The sequence below is a fragment of the Ursus americanus genome, chromosome 25 (assembly GCF_024610735.1).
Source record: "Ursus americanus isolate L20-20 chromosome 25, mUrsAme1.1.p, whole genome shotgun sequence".
NCBI lineage: Eukaryota > Metazoa > Chordata > Mammalia > Carnivora > Ursidae > Ursus > Ursus americanus.
The window spans coordinates 2,200,225-2,222,746 of NC_142151.1; the positions used below are offsets into that span (position 1 = coordinate 2,200,225).

The 22,522-nt window shown below is 46.6% G+C and overlaps 1 protein-coding gene and 1 pseudogene across 1 annotated transcript; one reads left to right on the forward strand and one right to left on the reverse strand.

Annotated features, from left to right (window-relative positions):
• Positions 1-1,992: 1,992 nt before the first annotated feature.
• On the reverse strand, positions 1,993-2,575 carry LOC123778265 (small ribosomal subunit protein uS9 pseudogene; annotated as a pseudogene).
• A 527-nt stretch (positions 2,576-3,102) lies between these two features.
• HDHD5 (haloacid dehalogenase like hydrolase domain containing 5) lies at positions 3,103-21,600 on the forward strand. The gene is made up of 8 exons (XM_045774971.2): positions 3,103-3,279; positions 10,945-11,148; positions 12,238-12,350; positions 14,420-14,513; positions 16,019-16,052; positions 17,753-17,927; positions 20,377-20,565; positions 20,752-21,600. Exons 1-8 carry the CDS (start codon positions 3,154-3,156, stop codon positions 21,083-21,085), a joined length of 1,269 nt encoding a protein of 422 aa, XP_045630927.1. The 5' UTR covers positions 3,103-3,153; the 3' UTR covers positions 21,086-21,600.
• Positions 21,601-22,522: the final 922 nt, after the last annotated feature.

Sequence of the window (22,522 nt, forward strand, 5' to 3'; positions counted from 1 at the left end):
TTGTCTGCCTCCTAGTGTGAGACAAAATGCCAATTTCCTTTATTCCCTTTTTACGTGGAAAAGGAAACCCCTATTTTTAATCAGGCACAAGGCTGCATTTTCCAACCTTCTTTGCCACTAGGCGCGGCCATGTGATTAAGTTTTGGCCAGTGAGGCATAAGCAGGTGTGGTGTACAGGCAGGCACAAGTGGGAGACATAGTTCAGTTCCAGACCATGGAAACCGAGGGACGATCACAGGAAAGCAAGTCAAATACATTTTTTGGTGTCTAGTGCACTTAAAGTTATGTTTATACTATACTGTAGTCTACTAAATATTCCATAGCATTATGTCTAAAAAACCAATATACCTTAATTAAAAAATACTTCATTGCTAAAAATGCTCACCATCATCTGAGCTTTGAGCAAGTCTAATCACCGATCACAGATCACCATAACAAAAATAATAATAATGAGAAATTGTGAAATATTTCAAGAATTACCAAAATGTGATATAATGAAGCTAGCAAATGCTGTTGGGTAAATAGCACCAAGAGATTTGCTCAATGCAGGGTTGCCACAAACCTTCCATTTGTAAAAAATGCAGTATCCGTGAAGTGCAATATAAAGAGGCACGCCTGTCTAAGACTTCTGGGAATTTTATCTGTAGGGAGATGGCATAGCCTTTTTGGTCTTTTTTCCTGATGCCTGGAATGTGAACATAATGTCTGAGTCTGCACAGTTATCTTGGATCATGAAGCAGAGCTTTGAAGACAGCTGAGGAGCAAAATAGAAGCCCGGGTACCTAATAAGTGGGTGGAGTCACAATACCAAGCCTTATTGTTCTTTCCCAACTTTGTGTACGTGAAAGAAACAAATTTAGATCTTATTTAAGCCACTAGTCTTTGGGGGTTTCTGTTTCTTAGAGCCAATCCTAGCCCTAACTAGCACAAAGTATATGCATAGAGATGAGCGGGCTTATGCACACACGTGCACATACAAGCACATGTGAGCAAGTTTAGAGGGACAGGAGTATGGGTATTCATTCACTTGTCTACTCATATTAATTGAGCACCCATCAAGTGCCAGTCACCATGATAGGACCTATGAGGGAGATGAAGACAAATCAGAGAGGGAGCCTGCTCTCAAGGATTTTTCTAGTTATAGATCTTTCTTTCTTTCTTTTTTTTTTTTTTTAAGATTTTATTTATTTTTTTGACAGGGAGAGACAGCCAGAGAGAGAGGGAAGACAAGCAGGGGGAGTAGGAGAGGAAGAAGCAGGCTCCCAGCGGAGGAAAGGCAGACGCTTAATGACTGAGCCACCCAGGCGCCCCGAGTTATAGATGTTTCTTAATCTTTTCTGGCTTAACCTTTTCTGGTGTCTGGGTGGCTCAGCCGGTTAAGCATCTCCTTCAGCTCAGGTCATGATCCTAGGGTCCTGGGATCGAGCCCCACATCGGGTTCTCTGCTTGGCGAGGAGCCTGTTTCTCCCTCTCCCAATCCTTCTGCTTGTGCTCTCTCTCTCTCTCTCAAATAAATGAATAAAATCTTTAAAACAAAACAAAAAAAGAAGTCCTAGAGAATTTAAGGAAGACTTATCAAGTGACAAGTTACCACCCTGGTCTTGGACTTCAAGGTTGAGGATCTAGGGGTATTGCTAACTTGTGAGTTGGCAGAGTCTCTGCCCATCCCTGATCCACACCTTGCTTCCCCTCACCTAAATACATTGTAGGCTCAGCCATTTTTAGTATAACTATATGCAGGGGCAGGTCAAAGTGTCTGAAAGGGGGCATCTTAAATTTTTCAAATGGTGGAAACAACTGTGCTTTCCCTCTTTCGGGACAATTATTTTCTACCTTGTGTTATAGTCCTGTCTCAACCTCCCTGCAAAGTGTGGGTTTGCGGGATTATTCGTGTATATAGTCTTCCCAGGAGTTAGCACAGAGCTGGGCAAGGAGGAGGACCATAGCGAATATTTACTGAAAGACTACTAGACTACAAGAATGACAAATTGGTATCCTACAAGTATTTTTTTTTTTTAAATCTTAAGTCCCGTGACAATTGTTTATTATAAAGATGAACCCTCATCCTCACGATAGGCTTATCGGTAGGATTTCTGGTAGCGAGCACGGGCGCCAGGACCGCCAAACTTTCTGGATTCGCAGCGCCGGGGATCAGCTACCAGCAGGGTCGGGTCGTACTGGATGAGGATGTCTTTGATCTCCTTCTTGGAAGCCTCATCCACGTATTTCTGGTAATAGTCCACCAGGGCTTTGGAGATGGACTGGCAGATTGCGTAAACCTGGGCCACGTGACCACCACCCTTCACTCGGACTCGGATGTCCACCCCAGCAAATCGCTCCTTGCCCAGAAGCCTAACAGGTTCCAGTAGCTTGTACTGCAGCGTGCGCGGCTCGATCATCTCCAGGGGCCGCCCATTCACCTTGATGAGGCCGTTGCCCCGTTTGCAGTGCGCCACGGCCGAGGCCGTCTTCTTGTGTCCGAAGACCTGCACGGACTGCAGAGGACCCTTGGACGGCATGTCTGCGAACGTAGGTAAGAGGTCCTCACCTACAAGTATTCCTTGATTGACTGGGGTTCAGGGCACTTGAACACCAAAAGAAAGCTTTGCTCCTCCGCGCCCCCCTCCCTCTTGCAAAAAAGTATTAGTTCCTTCCACACAGTTTCTCTTTTCCCTGACAGTCGCCGAGGGTTGAGGGAGCGGGACTTCAGTCAGAAACGCATGTTCCAGAAGTCCGCAGGTACACAGTCCGTGCACACGGGCCTGCTCACCTCAAGTCTCCGTCTGAGGCCCGACCTTGCCTGCCTCTCTCCCCTCCAACAGGAACCCCTACCTGCTCCACCCTCCACCCCTCACCCCTGGCCAGCAGGGCAGGAACGTTCTGCGTTAGGGCGGCTCCCGCCCCCGCCCCCGCCTCCCGCTGCGCCCTGCTTGACCCCGCGCCCTGCTCAACTCAGAGCCCTGTTAGACCCCGAGCCTAACGTGCCCCGCTCCCCGCCGGGCTCCAGGACACGGACGTGGGACTACAACTCCCGAGATGCCTCGGGCGCCACCCGGCCCGAGCGCTCACCGGCCGCTGATTGGCTGTGCAGCGGGGGCGGGGGCCACGGACCCGGGCTGGTGCTGTCTGCACGTGCGCACGACGGGCTGCTGGATGGCTGTTCTCCGCTGCCTCGCTGCCGTCCGCGCGGCGCCGGGGCTCTGGTGGCGGGCGGCGCGCGCCTCGTTGGGTTTGCGGGGCCGCTGCCCCGGGAGAGGCTATGCTGTGGACGCAGCACAGGTGAGGACGCCCGAGTTCCGGCCGAGCGGGTCCTTAGGGTTGGGGGTGGGGCTGGAGTCGCGGGGAGGGAGGGGGCGCGGGCTGGGTTGCTCCTGGACGTGGCCACTGACCTCTAGTGCACTTCGTTCTTTCCCTGAGCACTAGTGTCCCCTGCACGCCCTGCCTCCCCCTCAGTCGGGGGATTTGTCGTGCCTTCGGCCTGGATGAAAAGTTACTTCAGCTAGAGAATGAACAAAACAAGCGTAAAACGCGCACCGGGATTGTTTCTTCGCCGCTCGCTGCTTTTCGTCTCCGAAGTTATTCGGCAGTTTCTGTGTTCCTATTTTCCCGGTCAGAGTATAATTCCTGCACGTCCTCTGTGATTTTTCAGGATGAGAGTCTTTCGGTTTTGATTTTCAGCGACATTTGAAAGAAATCTGGGGACTCGTGATGGACTCCCCTCTGGGAGCTCCACCTGTAAATGGACAGCCCAGAGATGAATGTGGGTTTTGTGCGGGCTTTTTACTTTGGTCCCATTCGCTTGTGAGCCTTACTTATGATGAGCAGCTGTTACGAGAGGAAGACGGGCGAGAGGAGAGAGAACTGGCGCAGGGTCCCTAATTGGTGCCAGGTGCTTGAGTCAAGTTTTTAAGTACTTTTCTTTGTAAGGTGAAACAGCTGGGGGAGACTGTGCCAGGACGCTAAGCCAGGTGGGCAGATCTGTCACCCTAACTTTCCTCTGGGCTATTTATCTTTTTTTTTTTTTTAAAGGATAACTTCGTTTTCTAAAATCACAATTTCTGTATGTAATAATGTCGTACATGTTTATAGTGCTTTCACAGTAACCCTTTGACAATTTTAAATAATTACTTAGTTTTAAAAACACATAGCACTTACTTAGTGCCAGACACTTCACAATTACTAATTCGTACACTTTTCATATCAACTCTGAAGTAAGTACTGTTACTCCATTTTACAGATGGAGGAACTGAAGCACAGAGAGGTTAAGCAGCATGCCCAGGGGCATACAGCTGGTCAGTGGTAGAATCCTGGAATCCAGGGAGTCTGGTACTAGAGTTCTAACTCTTAACAGCTATGTTATCGCTGTTACCATTTTGCATATGGAAGGGCTAAGAGTCAAGTTAAGAGACTTGACCAGTGTCGCAGAGCTACAAGTGGCCACACTGGAAGCATGGTTTGAGAATATATTGTGAAAAGGACTTTGCTGTCATTTATAACTATTGTATTGACTTTAGCATCTCTGCAGGTCCTGAAATATTTCTAAGTGACTTTCTGATAGAGTAGGAAAAGGGAAGAAAGGGATGTGGCATAGGCGCAGCATTTCAGAGTACTAGCTTTAGAACTGAACCCTGCCTGTCCTGTTTCACTTAAGGCAAATTACTTAGCTTTCTAAGCTTCAATTTCTCCAACTATGTATTGAGGATATTACTTACTGTGCAGTGTTTTTGTGAGAATATCTGTAGGGTACTTTTTGTGATATATGTAGGGTACTTTGCACAGTGACTGGCACGTAGTAAGTTCTTTTAAATGTGGAAGTGGATGGAGTAGACAGTAAAGTAGACGATAGTTCTAATGCCGTTGTTGAAAACCTACCAAACTACAGGTAAGAAGCAGAAACACAGAGGAACATCTTAGTAGTCCTTTCACTTCAAACTAATCTTAAAACCACACATTTAATCACTGCCACAGTTATGAATTTTACTTAGAGGATCTGGCCTAATACCCAGGACTTGTTTTTTAAAAACCCAAGTGATAAAGAAGAATACAGATACAGAAGAGAATGAAAAGAAAAATGAAAAAAAAAATGAAGAGGAAGTCTTTCTCTTTCTGCTTCTCTAGGTACCTTCACTTAAAAAAATTAATAAACTTTATTTTTTAGAGCAGTTTTAAAGACAGATTGAATAGAAAGTATAGAGAAATCCTATATATATGCCCTCTCCCCCCAGAAATCCTATATATATGCCCTCTCCCCAGATATTATTAATATCTTAGCAGTCGTGTGGCACATTTGTTACAGTTGACTTGCACCTTTACTTTCTTGTTGCTGGGTGCCTGGTTTCTCTGTGTACATTCACCTGAGGGTTGGAGGCGTATGATTACTCATTTATATAGTTAGAGATGAGGGAGCCTTAGGGATATTGCTAAACTGTCCTGAAAACCTTCCTGTTCTAAGTAGCAGAGGCTGTGGTGTCTTTTTTTGTTAAGATTTTATTTATTTATTTGACAGAGAGACAGCCAGTGAGAGAGGGAACACAAGCAGGGGGAGTGGGAGAGGAGGAAGCAGGCTCCCAGTGGAGGAGCCTGATGTGGGGCTCGATCCCAGTATGCCGGGATCACGCCCTGAGCTGAAGGCAGACGCTTAACAACTGAGCTACCCAGGCGCCCCATGTGGAGTCTTGCTTCTAAGAGAGCAAATTTTGTGACTATTTAGGACATGGCCACTAACTATTAAAACTGTATGGTTAAATTTTGTAGCCATCAGCACAAATGAGACACTTTATTTTTTAAAACTATGTAAGTTTTCAAAAATCCAAAAACAGAATAATATTATGAACCCAGATTGACCAGTTACATTTTGCTACACTTGCTTTGCTTGTCTCCCTCCCCTCCCTTTTTTTTCTAGCTGTCAGATTTTAAGATGAATGAGGATTTCTTGTTACTTAACCCCTAAATTCTTCTATATGTACCTCTAAGAAAATGACATTTTATTTTTATTTTTTTTATTTTTAATTTTTTTTTTAAAGATTTTATTTATTTATTTGACAGAGAGAGACAGCCAGCAAGAGAGGGAACACATGCAGGGGGAGTGGGAGAGGAGGAAGCAGGCTCCCAGCGGAGGAGCCTGATGTGGGACTCGATCCCAGAATGCTGGAATCACGCCCTGAGCCAAAGGCAGACGCTTAACGACTGCACCACTCAGGCGCCCCAGAAAATGACATTTTAAGCATAACTACAGTGCTGTTGTCATACCTAACAATTAGTAATTCCTTATTATAACTTAAAATCCTGTCCTTAAAATGTCTCTGATTGTCTCAAAATTATGGGCATGAGTTTTACATGTAAGCTTTCAGAACAGTATGCCGTGTGTCCATACAGTACAAGAAAGAAGGCCCACTATGCCCTAGAACAACATAGTCCTTACCTCCAGAGGGACCTGTCTTCTAAGAGTCACCAACTGTTTTCCCTTGGGAAGGGATTTGGTGGTCAGGAAGGTCTGAGGGGAAAGGTCTTCCTTATGTTGGCTGAATCCTTCATCCTTTGGGTCCTTCAACATTCAATCAACCTTTGTTGCGTACCTACGAGAGTTTAAGCACTATGCCAGGGGTGGAAGGTTAAGGGAAAAATCATACCCCTCCTCCCTCTGGACCTGTGCAGTGATTCTCTTTGAGAAGAATAAAATAATGAAATCAGAAAAGAGCCATAGATCCTTTCCCCAGGAAAAATGCACGTAGTGTTTTAAGGGCTTTTATGGCCACTCTGAAATCTATCCATGGGCCCCTGGTTAGGACCCCTATTCTAGTGGGGTTTGTTGAGAAAGTGGGAGGGGCTCCAGGGATCCTTGAGGGCCATCTGGTGCATGAGCACACTGAGTACAGAGAAGAACTCGAACTCTCATGGCTGGGGCTGGCGGGAGGTGTGGCAACAGCATGTTCCAACACAGATATCTTGGTACCTCTTGGATCCTTACTCTGAGTGCTTATTGCCCTGGGGGCCACTGAATGAGCTCTGACTTTGCCACAAGCTCAGTTTAAGGCTGACATCTGGATTGAGCACTTGTGAACTGGGTCACCTTTGGCTAGTTCTTCTCTCTGAATCTGGTTTCTTATTCATCTCGTCAGATTATCCAGTGAGTCGTATTGAGCATTATGTATAAACCAGGCCCCTTTTGCTAGGTAATGTCAATTGGAGATAATGACACCCACCCCCGGAGGGTTGGTACAAGGATTAAGTAAGCGTATCTTTGTTATATGTTCAGCTCAGAGCTCAGTACAGTCAACCCATCTGAAGTGCAACAGGATTGGGATGCCTGGGTGGCTCGGTCGTTAAGCGTCTGCCTTCGGCTCAGGGCGTGATCCCAGTGTTCTGGGATCGAGCCCTGCATCAGGCTCCCTCCTGGGAGCCTGCTTCTTCCTCTCCCACTCTCCCTGCTTGTGTTCCCTCTCTTGCTGGCTGTCTCTCTCTCTCTCTGTCAAATAAATAAATAAAATCTTAAAAAAAAAAAAAAGTGCAATAGGATCAGCCTTTGGAGCCAAAAGTTAGAGACACTGTTCAGGTATTTCCCTCCTGGCCTGCAGGATTTGACAAGTTTCTTCCTGGCAGTTGTGTTTGCTGGTTGTCAGAATTTCTCTGTTGCTGATTTGAGTTGCTTTCCCCTCTATTTTTCCAGGGTCCTTTCCCACCTCTGACTTGGCACCGAAGCTGCCAAGGTCGAAAGCTGAAAGGTTCTGTGCACAAGCTAGCATGAAGGAGCTAGAAGACTTCCTCCCTGATGGTCTTCCCTGTTCAGAGGAGGGGAGATGGGATCATTACTTTACAGTCACTCCATTTCCTAGTTTACTTGTTACAGAAACAGAATAATATTAAATAATATTAATTTAATAAATAATATTATCCTTCAGCTTCCTTGACCCCACACCCTCTCGATTTTCCTCCTCAAACTGACTGTTGCTCCTTGTTCTTTTGCTGGTGACTCTTAGCTGGCCCTTCCTTAAATGGTGACGTTCTTCCTGGTTCTCTGCAAGCCTTGCTTCCGCTCTCACTCTGCTTGTGCTTCTCGGGCTCTTCTCTCCCTTCCCAAGTTTTGGCTGTTCTCTACAAGCAGAGAGCTTCTGGATTTTCATCTCTAGGACTTTGTATTCAGTGCTGATGTCTCCACTTGCATGTCTGACAGGTCCAAAGTAGGATGTATCTTCTGACCTCCCAGCTGCTGCCCCTGTAGAGTTTCTTGGATCAGTGAGTAGTACCACCATCCACCCTCCCAGGGTCCCAAGCCAAAAAAAAAAAAAGGTATGGGAGTCCCTGTGGCCCCTCCATCCCTCGGGGTCCTGGCTGTTCTGCTTCTGTGTATAACATGCCCCTTTCTTATTGTTCTTGTTGCTACTACCTAGTAAAACCTAGTTAAAGCCACCATCACCTCTGTCTTAGATTGTAGTTGGCCCCAACTGGTCTCCTTCAACTTGGCTTTCTTCAGTTCACTCAATCTTGACTTTGCAGCCAAGATTTTTCTACAGTGCAGGTCTAATATGATGTCACTTTCTTGTTGTAAACTCCTTAAATTGGCCTACGAGACCTGGGATGGCTAGTCTTCGCCACCTCCTACGGGTTAGGTATCCCTCATTAAGGCTCTTGGGGTGCCTCACTTCCCCTCATCTCCTAATGTAGCACTCAGTGCAGACTGTTCTGTGGCTGCTTGTTTAATTGTTTTCTGCATTGAACTGTGTAGACAGAGGCCAGTTCTGGCTGCTTGTTTGGTCTGGTACTGATCAGGCTCTCAACAGATACTTGTTAAATGAAGGCATTTACCTCTTCTATTGCCCAGCTCAAAATTCTCTTCTAAGAAACTACCTTTGTCTAATTCTGTTTATTTGCTCAGAACTTAAGTACTCAGAATTGATTTGCAGTTGTGAAAATCTGCAGTTTTTGTGGGTTTAAGTGTTTCCTACACTGGTTGCTTTTTCTTTGACCCCAGCTGAAAAATGCAGGGCCTGGAGCACTTGCTCCTCACAGACAGAGCCCTATGCATAGAGTAGGTGTATGCAGTGACAGTGGCTTGATTTATTGGCCACCAACAAAAGGAAAGTAGCAAACAGGTTAGGTTGGATTTTTTTGACATTTGAAAAACACCTTATATGTTAATAAATGGGATGAATTTTTTATTTGTATTTATTTAAAAAATTTTTTTTCTAAAGATTTATTCATTTATTTGAGAGAGTGGGGGGTGAGGGTGGTGGGGGAAGGGAGAGGAGGGAGAGGGACAGAGAGAATCTCCAGCAGACTCCCTGCTGAGGGTGGAGTGAAACCAAAAGCCAGGTGCTTATCTGACTGAGCCACCCAGGTACCCCTAAACTTTTTTTTTTCAAATTTTTATTAATTAAGTAATCTCTTCCCCCAACATGGGGCTTGAACTCACCACCCCAAAATCAAGAGTTGCTTGCTCTACTGACTGAGCCTGCCATGTGCCTCTGGAATGAATTTTTTTCTATAAAGGACAGTGTTCAGGGATGTCTGGGTGGCTCAGTCCATTAAGCATCTGCTTTCAGCTCAGGTCATGATCTCAGGGTCCTGGGATCCAGCCCTGCATCGGGCTCCCTGGTCAGCAGGGAACCTACTTCTCCTTCTCCCTCTGCTCCTCCCCCCTGCTCATGCTCTCTCTCTCTCTCTCTCTCTCTCTCTGAAATAAACAAATAATAAAATCTTTTTTTTTTTTTTTTTTTTTTTTTTTTTTAAGAACAGTCTTTAGAGCACCTGGCTGGCTTAGTGGAGCATGCAACTCTTGATTTTGGGGTCATGAGTTTGATCCCCATGTTGGGGGAAGAGATTACTTTAAAAAAAAAACCAAAACTTAGAAAAAAGGACAGTGTTCCACTTTATAAGTCCCAAGAAATGCAGATTGAAATGAGATACCATTTTTTTAAACCTTTAAATTAACAAGATGTTTGATAATTAACTCTTTGATACATGTGAAAATCAATATGGGCAAGGATAAAGTATGTTACCAACGGCCATGTAAATTAATATATGTTTTTGGAAAACAGTTTGTCAATAGGTGTTATGTTATTAAAATGTTTGCATTCTCTTGTTACTCCTGCTTTTAAGAATCTAGCTTAAGGGAAAAATCAGTAAGCATGAAGAGGTTCCTTACAGCATTATTTGTAATAGCAAAAATGTAGGAAAATGTAAGTGTCCAAAATAGGGGAAATATAATGTTAGTGGAATATTGACTCAGACTTATGTAGTCAAAAATGATGTTTAGAAGATAGAGCTATGTATATTGATATGGAAAGATAACTAAGAGATACCATCTTAAAAAAGGTCAGATGGAAAAGAAAGTACAATATAATGCCATTTGTGTATAAGTTACCAGATAAAAAAATTATTACTGTCTATCCACACACAGTTTCTGGAGATCTACAAGAGAGGAAATAGCACTGGGTGGAAGGAGGCAAGAAATTTAAAATTTTTTTAATATTATCTATAGCACTTGAGGTTTTTTTAAAACTCTGTGTGTGGTGTTGTAATAAAATTGTAAAAGAATATTATGAAGGCTGTTGTAACATACAAAAATATTTGAATGTCAAACAACAAGTGAAAAATTGAACATGTAAAGTGTATTTGTCTACGTGACAAAAGAATAGAAAAAAAAGATCAGTCATGTTAAAGTCCTGGGATGTTTTTGAATTTCTCTATTTTCCATTTAAAAAACTCTTTTATATTAATTATGTGAAGATAGTTTTAACCAAATAGTTACATGCTTAAAAATACATGAAGAGGGACCAATTCTTCATTATAGATGGATTTGCCCTATCAGAAATCCCATGTCCTCATTTTCTGCTCAAATCTCTGGGTGACCTGGGCATAATGTGGTGCCCCTTGTTGTGAGGCTCTTTTCCTTCTTCCCCTTTGCCTCTTGACTCAGGCTGTGGGGATTCTCTTCCTTCTGTGCAGAGCCCACCCACTTTTGGGTTCCTGTTGGACATCGATGGAGTGCTGGTGCGGGGTCACAGAGTGATCCCCGCTGCTCTGGAAGCCTTCCGCAGGCTGGTGAATGCTCATGGGCAGCTGCGGGTCCCCGTGGTCTTTGTCACAAATGCTGGGAACATCTTACAACACAGCAAAGCCCAGGAGCTGTCTGCCCTGCTGGGGTTCAAGGTAAGGAGGCCCTAGAGAAATGGAAGCCCAAAGAGCTGGTTGCCAGTGGATCCCCCATTCCAACTCTGACTAAGCTGCATTTCCTGGGTTGGGGTAGAGTGTTGATAAGCCCTAGGGTATGGCCTGCTGGGTCAATAGTAGAAAATAACTTGAAGCTCAAGCCTAGCCTCTTGAGTAAAGCCTTACCGCAAGGGCATTTTTTGATATATCAGTTCACGTTGAGTGCAGAAATTCTGCCCATGGATTTGGCAGTTTCAGTCTGCTGTCTTTGTATCCATTTCTTTTCTGGGCATCAGGGTTGTCTCTTTTGGATTGTCAGCCCCTGGAAAGTGAGGGTCATGTTTTTCTAAATGTCTGTATACCAGGTGGTACTCTGAGGAGTAGCCTTTGTTTCTCGTAAATAAGGGGTACATATCTGAATGAGCATTGTCCCCCAAAAGCAGCCCCTCTTCACCCACTTGCAGTTCCATGTGGTATGTCAACCTTGGCATGTCCTTCTTTAGTAAGGGTGGATTGAGTTCTTGGAAAGAGCCCTTTGGAACCAAGAGAGTAAATAAAGTGGCTGATCGACTGGGTAACACTGCTTGAGGGTGGACGTAGAACAAAGGAGTACAACTGGTTCCCTTCTGTGGTTTCCAGAGAGGGTTCCAAAACATTTTGAGCACTGGCTGCATCGTAGGAGTTAGTACTATAAATGTTGAAAAGCTAAGCCTTTAAGTAGAATAGAAAACAAAGTCAGAGGCAGATTTCTGTGACTGTGGCAAGGAACATGCGCATAAACCCTGAGCTCTCCAGGTGGAGGAGCGGAGCACAACAGGATTGGTGAGTGGTCAGGACCCAGACTGATGGCATTTCCTGCTTGTTTGTTTTTGTGTGGCAAGAGCCAAATTAGACAGGTTCTTCTCACACCTGTTTGGGTAGTGTCTAGAAGTGCTGGGTGCCAGAAAGGGCTCCCCGCCTTCTCTCTCCCCCCCTTTGCTCTGGGCAGTTTTTTCCCTTCCTAAGTGAAAGAAGCCACCAGTCTCCCCATTATTTTACGTCAACTTTGTGTCTCCTCTGCCCTCCTCTGTCTTTTGACTGTCCCTACAGGTGGAGCCAGACCAAGTCATTCTCTCTCACAGCCCCATGAAGCTCTTCTCGCAATATCACAACAAGCGGATGCTGGTGTCTGGGCAGGGGCCCCTGGTGGAAAATGCCCGAATGTATCCTTTTGGTGCTTCTTGTTCTGGCTGAAGAGGAGGGGGCAGGACTGGAGTTTTCCTCCCATGGCTGGGGTGGGGGTAGACAGGACCATAATGAGGTGTGCTGGCTGCATGGTGCCAGGGCCTAAGGGATATGTAGTGGGCTTATGAGGGAGAGACAATGGCTCCCAAGTATGGCCGGTCCTGGTGTCATAGTTTCCAAAAAGCCAGGCCACTGAATCAGAACCTACTGGGGAGCTTAAAATACAGATTCTTGGTTCACTAGGTCTGAGAGAAAAATCAACAGTCTGTATGTTAGAAGAGAAAACTAGGTGATTTTCTAATTAGGTTTGGAATCACTGCTCTAGCACTGTTCCTCAGGTTGCTCAGTCAGCTTCTCAGCTAATATTAATTAAGTATCCACAGTGAAGCTTCTGGGCCTGTGCACCCTCAAGAGGCAGAAGAGTCGGTCCCTGTTCTCAAGCAGCGTATGCATTTGCTCATTCGGCAGATCTGTGTTGAGTACTTGCTGGGTACCAGCCCCGTGCTGCATGTTCTTCAGGGGCGATGGGGACCAAGAACAGCATGTGGGACTCTGTCTTCATCAAAGGGCTCATACTCGAGGCAGGAGTAACACACCTGCAAAGGATAAAGGAGTATTTAAGATGGACACCTGGGTGGCTCAGTCGGTTAAGCGTCCAACTCTTGGTTTTCGCTCTGGTTGGGATCTCAGAGTCATGAGATTGAGCCTCTCATTGGGCTCCGCGCTGGGTACAGAATCTGTTTAGGATTCTCTCTCTCCCTGTCCCTCTGCAACCCCTTCCACTCCCTCTCTAAGAAAAAAAAGAAAAAAGCAGATTCCCAAGCCTAGACCTCAAGCCCAGCTGGGATCTGCATTTAAAAAAAAAAAAAAAAAAGATGGCATATGATTGAAAACTTGAAAGCGCAGTATAGGTTCTGAGAGTCCCAGGTATTGGGGAAGGAACACCCTGGGAGTGGCCGTGACTGGTGGCTTCACAGAGGGATGTGGCTGTGCTACCAGAGATAGTTATGGTTAAGGTTTTCCATGCAGGGAAGGAGCTAAGGAGGCTGGGGAGAGAAGGGAAGGTGAGGATCCCTGAAGCAGGAGATTGGATTGGGATAGGGTGGGGAATAAGAGAACAGGAGGAGCGGTGCCTCGGAAGGGAAGCCTCAGAAGCAAAGGCAAGAGGCCAGTGAGCATACTTATGAGGGCAGGGGGTGTCTGTGCAGGCTCCGTTGCTGTTGGGTGATCTGACAGAAGCAGCATTTTCAGGAGATTCATTTTGAAAGTAATCTGAAACCATGTCCAGTTAAGATTGTAAGTAGGAATTGAGGACAGAAAATGGAGGCAGGTCTCAGAGAGATAAGGTTGGCACTGGCTTTCTGCTCTTCATGGCCTCCCCAGCTTTTCTGAATCTGGCTCGTCCTCAAGAGTTAGCTCAAGTCTGACTTCCCTAGACTCTGCCCAGCTACCAGCCCAGTGATGAGTCTCCTCTTTTCAACTCTTCAAAACCAGCACTGTTGGGGGCACCTGGGTGGCTCAGTCGGTTAAGTGTCTGCCTTCGGCTGAGGTCATGATCCCAGAGTCCTGGGATCAAGCCCTGCACTGGGCTCCCTGCTCAGCGGGAAGCCTGCTTCTCCCTCTTCTACTCCCCCTGCTGGTGTTCCCTCTCTCGCTGTGTCTGTCTCTGTCCAATAAATAAATAAATAAAATCTTTAAAACAAACCCAGCACTGTTCACAGAGTGATGGTTTAGATGGGCCCTGGGCATGTGGTGGGCTCCTTGAGGCCAGACATTCTTGCATGCCTTTGCCACCCTGGTAGTCCCAGCGTGGGACCTGGCACCCTGCTGCTGCGTCACTGTGGCAGGTTGCATCCCTGCTCTGCCTGTGTAGTCACGGCCCGTCTGCCAGCACATTCAGGATTGGTGTTGGCCTTCCAGCCTGTGTCTGGGTTCTCACTGCTTCACTCCTCTCTGCACTAGTTTGGTTGGGACTGTGTTGGTTCCCTCACCTTTAAGGCATCTTCCCCCAGAACTGTCCAGCTTTGCTTCCCTGATCTTGCTGTAGACTTGGCTTCGAGAACGTGGTTACTGTGGATGAGCTGCGGATGGCCTTTCCTGTGCTTGACATGGTAGATCTCCAGCGGCGGCCAAAGACCACGGTAATAAGGAGCATGCTCCTGGATATCTTATGTTTAGTTTTGTCCTTTTGTTCCCCACGTGGGTTCCTCTTACCAACCTTGCAACCCCGCCCACTGAGAGCTGCACCTTAGAGAGACACAACTGGCCAAGGATTTTGTTCTCCAGATATACAAGGATGGCCCAGAGGAGCTGCAAGCTCCTAAGGGCTTTCCTTTCTGCATTGTTTGTAATTAGCTGAGAACCCCTTTCAAAGCCCTAGCATCTCCAATGAGGAGTTTTCTGTTTTACCAGCTGGCTTTCTGAGTGTTGCTTGGGAGAATCATTAACTTTTGTGAAATTAATCATTGCTGTTCCTTTATCCTAAAGCTTGCTATGGAGAGCTGTCCTGATGAGAAACAGCTTGCTTGTAAAAGTAACTGACAGTTCTCAGTATGCCCATGTTCCTTTCGGGTTTGGCTCATATTTGAACCACTGGTTTGATTTCTTATCTCTTCTGATCACTAGTCATAGGGCCTCTCATTGATCCTTTAGAGTATGATTTCCTGGCTCTTGATGGCCCGTGCCCCCCGCCCCCTCATGTGAACTCTCTATCTCATGGCCTGCAGTCTAAGTCAGACCACTGTCAAATGTGGGGAAATGCAGTTATGAACAGACAAGCTTACTTTTGTTTGTTTATGTAGCCTTAGTCTTTCTTCCCCTAGGGCTTTTTTTTTTTTTTTTAAGATTTTATTTATTTATTTGACACAGAGAGACAGCCAGCGAGAGAGGGAAAACAAGCAGGGGGAGTGGGAGAGGAAGAAGCAGGCTCCCAGCGGAGGAGCCTGATGTGGGGCTCGATCCTGGCACTTAATGACTGAGCCACCCAGGCGCCCCTCCCCCCAGGGCTTTCTGATTGAACAGAGCACTTTATCGCCTTTGAAAGCTTCCTCCGAGGACCATGCAAATTATGTGGGGAACCAGAATGTCGAGTTGGAATAGATCTTTGAGCAGCTCAGAGGCTGAGCCCCACACAGGGGGAGTGACCTCCTCCAGGTCATGCAGCTGGTTAGTGGTAGAGCCAAGACTAATAGTTTAGGGAAGGAACAGACCCCAGGGGATGATAAAGTGGAGATTCCTGCCTCTTCATCTCCTATCAAGAGAAATGGTCCATCATGCCCCGGTGACTTTCCTTCTCTTCGTACGCTCACCTTCATCTTAGCTACCTGATTCTAGACTCTTGCTTGGCCCATAGCTCACCTCCTGTCCTCACTGGAGAGGGACAGCTGACCAGCCCTTCCTCCTGGCTGACCTCCATATGTGGCTTCTCTCAGCGTGTTCTGTGAGAGCCCTGTTCATTCTCTTTACTTTTCTTTGTGAATATTCTTTCTCAGCTTCTCCTTGGCTTGGGCTAGACTGTGAGGGTAGTCTTCGATCTGTCTAGAGTGTGTGTTTTCTCCTGCCGCTCATTATGATGTAGTTGTGTGGTTGTCTGGTGTAGGGGACTGTGACTGTGGCATTGACGGGCCTTTTCTTTGTTTCTTGGCAGCCTCTTCCAAGGAACGACTTCCCTGCCATTGAAGGTAATGAGGGCCTCTGCTGCTGTAGATGGGGCTCTGGGTGGTTCTCCTTTCTGCCCTCCAGGCTGTTCTCTTGAGCTGTTTGCCTATAGACTGGTAGGGTGGCTGTGGGCATTGGATATCAGGTCATCTGGGTTTTAGTCTCAGATCTGCCCCTCACTACCTCTGAGACATTTGTTTTTAATCTTTCCTTCCCCGTATCACTTGCTTTATTATTCTAGAAAAATTGTTAAGTGTAGAAAATCTTAGCATGGAAAGGCTCCCAGAGGTAATGTAGGCCAGCATTTCTCAGGTCCATTAAACCCAGTTCCCCCTTGTGTAACAAAAATACCATAATGTCCCCTTTACTGCCCTGCAGTGAAATTCATAGATAGTACCACTTTCCTGTATATGTATATTAAAAATTAATTAGTTCAGTATAAAGCCCTAATTGTAATAGGGAGAAATAAAAGGAAAATTTTTAGTATTTCAATATGTAAATGATTATTCAGGAAGACATAATGAAATAGTAAAATGATGATATCAAATGTGGAATCACCGTGAATGTTAGAGCAACAAATGCAGATTTATGTAAGTGTGTTTATAGGTGTGATGTAGATGTATTTTATAGGTGACTCAGAAATTAGGGGAAGCATTGTCATTGGTGAAGTGGTTTTCCAGGATAGGGAACAGCTATTGGTAAAATTTTGAAAAGATAAAGTGCATCTTCTCTTGACTTACATGATAGCTGCATTTTTAGAAAATTGGTGTTTATTAAAACTCTACTTTGTGTTTACATGTAGAGTGAAATTAGGGCTTAGGCTCAATTAATTATGAACAGGTTATTCACCCATGTGGATGTCAGATGAGATACTCAAATGTTAATAGATGGGGGACAGTTTCTGATTGTTCAGGACTGTCCTGAGCATCTAGCATTTGTGGCCCTCTCCCACCATCTTTGCCTCTAATTATCAATCATGGTGACAATTAAAATACATTCACCAGTTTCTAGAACACCTCCCTAGGGGACAGTACTCCCACATTGAGACCACTGGTTTGGTCCAGTCACTGGTCTTGCAGCTAATATTGGCAGCTACCATGTGTTGAGTGTTACATGTCCAGCATGGGTTAAGTGCTTTATTATATCTCATTTTCACCCTAAACAATTGTAGGATCGTTATGATGTAGTTGAGGCTGAGGCTTAGAGAGAAAGTAAGTCACTTGCCCACAGTCACAAGGAAAATGGACAGTCAGGTTTGGAATGCAGGTCTGTTTCACTCTAGATCCTCCTCTCCTAGCTGTTAGGTTTACTGGCCCTTGGGGCTCAGAGGGAAGTGGCCGAGGAAGGCAAGCCTTTTGCCAGGTATTTGTGGGTGAGGTGGTCGGGAGAGCATCAGGAGGAAGCAAGTCTGAGACTTGGCTGCTGTTTTTCTTTGTTTTAACCTCTTCTCTGAAGTACTGGTGAATACAAGTGAAAATGGGAACCCGTAGGGAGTGCCTTCCCAGGTTCTGGGCTTTGTTTACCTTGGGTGAATGGGTGAATGGATCTTTGAAGGCTGGTTCTGGGAACTGTGCCCTTGCAGGGGTGTGTACTGTGGAGAAAGAGCTTGTGGTTGGGTGGCACCAGCTGGCATCTGCTGGCCTCCTGAGGGCCTTCCTCCTGCCTGCCACAGAGGCCAGGCAGAGTGCCCTTAACCCTCACCTCCATGCTTTGCTCTTTAAAGGGGTGCTTCTCCTTGGGGAGCCAGTCCGCTGGGAGACAAGCCTGCAGCTGATCATGGATGTCCTTCTCAGCAATGGGAACCCTGGGACTGGTCTGGCGACAGCCCCTTATCCCCATCTTCCTGTCCTGGCCAGCAACATGGATCTCCTTTGGATGGCTGAAGCCAAGATGCCCAGGTAAGGACACAGAGTCCCTGGCCTTGACTGTCGTCGTCACTGCCAGCTGCTGCCTGGGCAGTCCTGCTGACAGTTTCTTACCATCATTCTGGTACTTTGGGCGGTCAGACCCCTGCCTGGGTTGGCCCCGTATTTGCCATAGAAACTTGGCCTTCTGGGAGGATTTTCAAGGGGTCATTTAACATACTAATTAGTAAATGAAAAGTGTAGCTTACTGATCACCGAAGGTATGTTGAGATGATCTTTAACACATGACCTTTGCCCTCCAGAATCCTTTTGGTTTAAGATTTTATTTATTTATTTATTTAGAGAGAAAGAGCATGAGCTGTAGGGGCAGAGGGAGAGAATCTTAAGCAGACTCTGCGGTGACCTGACGTGGGGTCAGTCCCATGACCCCAAGATCATGACCTGAAACCCAAGAGTTGGATGCTCAACCAGCTGAGCCACCCAGGTGCCCCTGTTCTCCAGAATCTTAACATGTTATTTTATTGTATTTTTTAAATTAATCTCTGCCCCCAACATGGGGCTCGAACTCACAACCCTGAGATCAGACATTGCGCGCTCCACCGATTCAGCCTGCCGCGTTCCCCCAGAACATGTTATTTATTGTCTGTAGAACCCAAACAGTGGTTGACTTCTGAGGCCTAGCAGTACAGCCGCTCCTCCTTGCCTCCTCCCTGTAGCTCTGGTTCCTTCCCTCTTTGTCTCCTCTTGCTCTTAAGATGTAGGGGCAAGGGGAGCAATAATTATTCTGACAGTTTTGTAGGCCAGAGAACTGAGACCCAGTGGGTAAGTGACTTTCTCAAAGACACACAGGTACTGAGCAGGCCCCTCTCCCGGCTCAGCAGTGTAGACCTCCTCTGTCCTGTCTGAGGCTAAGCACAGTCTAGGCAGCTCTTACTTCTAGCCCTCTTGAGGGCCTTCCTGGAAGGCCCAAACTGTGTACCTTTTGGTGGCTCTTATCTGCAGGGCCAAAGTCCAGAGTTTTCTCTCGCTGCTTCTGATTCCCAGTGGGCTGTGAGTGATCATCAACAGAGGGCAGCAGGCTGACACTGCCTCAAGTCACATGACTCAGTAATTCCAAAGAGATGGCTGACACTGCCTCAAGTCACATGACTCAGTAATTCCAAAGAGATGGGTGTTCATGGCATTCTCTTGTTACTTTACAAGGTATATTTCTGCAGTCTGAGGTTAGATATTTTCTCTGAAGTATTCTTCCTACGGTTCAGGTGTGCTGACACACTAGGTGAGGGGGGTTTGGCTATGTAGGCTGGAACAGAATAGCAAGGCGCAGATTTCAATTTATAGATCGCATTTGAGATTAATTTTCATTCACTAATTTAAAAATTGAAAATAGAATTCATTATATAAATACATGACATTGAGATACAACCTTAATATGTTGGATAGTATCAGTTAGGATTTGATTTAGCAACCAGGGATGAAAACTCAAAATGAAAGTGTCTTTTTTTTTTCCTTCAAGACTTCATTTATTTATTTGTCAGAGAGAGAGCACAAGCAGGGGGAGTGGCAGAGGGAGAAGCAGACTCTCTGCTGAGCTGGGAGCCCGATGCGGGACTTGATCCTAGGACCCTGGGATCATGACCTGAGCCAAAGGCGGACACTTAACCAACTGAGCCACCCAGGCACCCCTGAAAGTGGTTTAAACAAGATAGAAGCTACTTTCTTTCTCATGTAAAAGAAGAATGGGGTGGGCAGTCCAGGGCTTGTGTGGATGTCACACCTGTCTGGGACATAGGTTCTTCCTGTCTTCCTGCTGTGCGATCCTTAGCCCTTGGCAGCATAGTCCCAAATGGCTGCCTGAGCTCTAGCCAGACCAGCATTCCAGGCAGCAAGGAGGAGTGGGAGAGGGTGGAAAAGAGTACCCGCTCCCCAGTTTTACACTTGTTAGAGGTTTAGCACAGCACTTCCGATTTCAGGGACTCTTTGGCTGTAGCTTATTCACTGGCTGCATACCTAGCTGCTGTGGAGGCAAGGGAATACTTCTGTACCCCGGTTGCAATGTGGTGAGCTGAAAACTGGCACTGAAAAAGAAGGGGAGAAGGGCAACTGGTAGTCTGCCACAGATTTAAAGCCGAGTTTAAACTAAGATTTGTGGAGTCTGGCTGCCTGTGTTGTAATCCTAGCTCTACCACGTTGGGCAAGTTACTTAATCTCTGTATGCCTCAGTTTCCTCACTTGTAAATGAAAATGATGACAGGTCTCATGAGGTGATTCTGAGGGTTAAATGTGATATGCCACTCCAGTGCTCAACAAATGTTAGTAGAGAACAGCAGGTCATAAAGATAGGTAATAAATGTAGTTCTTACTAGAAGTAATTTCACTCTTTCTGTCACCAGCAGGGTGCTGGAGTGAAAGATTGGTGTATAGGGTCCTGCTTAGAGCCAGGGAGGGGAGGCCTGAGCTGCTGAGCTCTCTTCTCTGGCAGGTTTGGCCATGGCACCTTTTTGCTGTGCCTGGAAACCATTTACCAGAAAGTGACAGGCAAAGAGCTGAGATATGAGGGCCTGATGGGCAAACCCAGCGTCCTCACTTATCAGTATGCAGAGGACCTGATCCGGCAGCAGGCGGAGAGGCGGGGCTGGGCGGCCCCCATCCAGAAGCTCTATGCTATCGGGTAAGTGCTATTCCATCTCCTCATCACTTTTGGACTTCCCCTGCCCTTCCTCCCTACCTACTCACCCACCTGTTTCCCTGTATCTAATACACACTAGTTCCACAGTTGTCCTTTGTTCTCTTTGCCTTGTAACACTGAACTGGGGTTTTCTCTTCTTTCCTTTTCCGGTATGGCTGCCCCTGCCAGTGATAACCCCATGTCTGATGTCTACGGTGCCAACCTGTTCCACAAGTACCTGCAGATGGCGAGGCATGATGGGGCAGAGGCGCGGGGGGCCAGTGGCTTGTGGAAGCAGCGGCCCTCAGCAACCCAGAGCTGCGCTTCTATCCTGGTGTGCACTGGTGTGTACAATCCCAAGGGCCCAGAGCCCACCAGGCCTGCCCAGGACGCAGAGGAGGCTCCATTCCATGGGCACCGGGACTTCAGCTTCAGTCCAGGGCTCATGGAGGCGTCCCACATTGTGAATGATGTGAACGAGGCTGTACAGCTGGTTTTCCACAAGGAGGGTTGGGCTTTGTAGCGAGGGCTGTGTGTTGGAGACCAGGGAGGGAGGGACCCTGGAACTAGAGGGGAGTCCTGTTGACTAGCTTCTGGCCCAGATTACTGGGCATCAAGTCAGGGCTGCTTCCCGTGACACTTTCTGTGGCCCCCACGGTGGGTATTACTGATCACTTAGAAGAAGACACTGGCTTTTTCTCCTGGGCAGTAGCCACAGAATTGTACCCGGGGAGCATTTTGGGTAGAACAATCAGGATTTTCTGGGTCGAGTTCCTGCCTGCTTCTCCTGGCAGTTTGACCTCGGGCCAGTCCCTTTACCTCTGTGCCTCAGTTTCTTCTCTCATTTCAGTAGGGACGTCTGAAAAAAGGGGAGGTGGTGTGAAATAATGCAGAGCCTCACCTGCTCTGAGTTCACCGTTGCATGCCAGCAAGGTGTGTCACTAACACTATGATACTGCTTTTTATTGTATTTTAGCTTCAAGCCCAGTGACTTTTAGGCTTATTTTTTTAAATTAAAATAATCATAATAAATATTCATTATGCTGTCAGTTGTGAAGTTCTCCTGGAATGTACTAAGAAGTCCTGTGGGGGAAGGATAGTGGGTGAGCAGTGTGGGTGACCCTGAAGCAAAGAAATGGGTACCATTTTTCTCCCATAAGGTATTAATGTCTCCTTTCCTACCTTTGTTCTCCTTCCCACCACCAACCCACCCCCAGCCTGCAAAGCCGAGTCTGTCTGGGAATTAGTTATGCCCAGGCTTTGGCATGTACTTGACAACTCCTCTGATGTGGAAAAAAAGGATCTTGTTTATGGTTTCTTCTGACAGAAGAAGGATCACCTATAGTGATCCTGGAAAGTATGTGTTTCTTATATTCCTCCCTCTAGGAGCGACCCATTTCCACTTTTCCATGGTCTGTGTTGTCCACGACCCCTTGTTTGCCAAATCTCCTGGTCCTTGCCCTTGTGTTACTCTGGCAGTCATTTGCATGCGACACAAGCTGGTGACTCCCTCCCCTTTTCTCAAAACACTCTTTACTTGGCTGTATCTCACGTACCTCTTGACCCCTTTTTTGGATGCCTGGTAGTCATTCAGAGGGGAGGAAACATAGGAGATTGGGAAGGAGTGGCCACTGGAATAGGCAGGGAATCATGAGTGGGTGGGTATCTGGGAAGCTGAGTGAACACGTTTCACAAAAAAGGGAGTGATGAGCTGGCTCACTCCCTAAGTATCAGAGCTCGGCCGTGTCCAAAGCCAAATGTAGCCCAACCCTACTGTTACACCCTGAGCGGCCTACGTCCTGCTGTAGCCCCCCCCCCCCCCCCAGACAGTAGCACTGAAGACAGTAGGCTGAAGGCCTGGACTCGTCCTTGTCTTCTCTTTAATGTCCTGCAGCTTTGCCTTCAGAATGTACTGAGTGTGAGCACTTTCCAGCCTTCGATGCTGCCCTGCCCCGGGCTG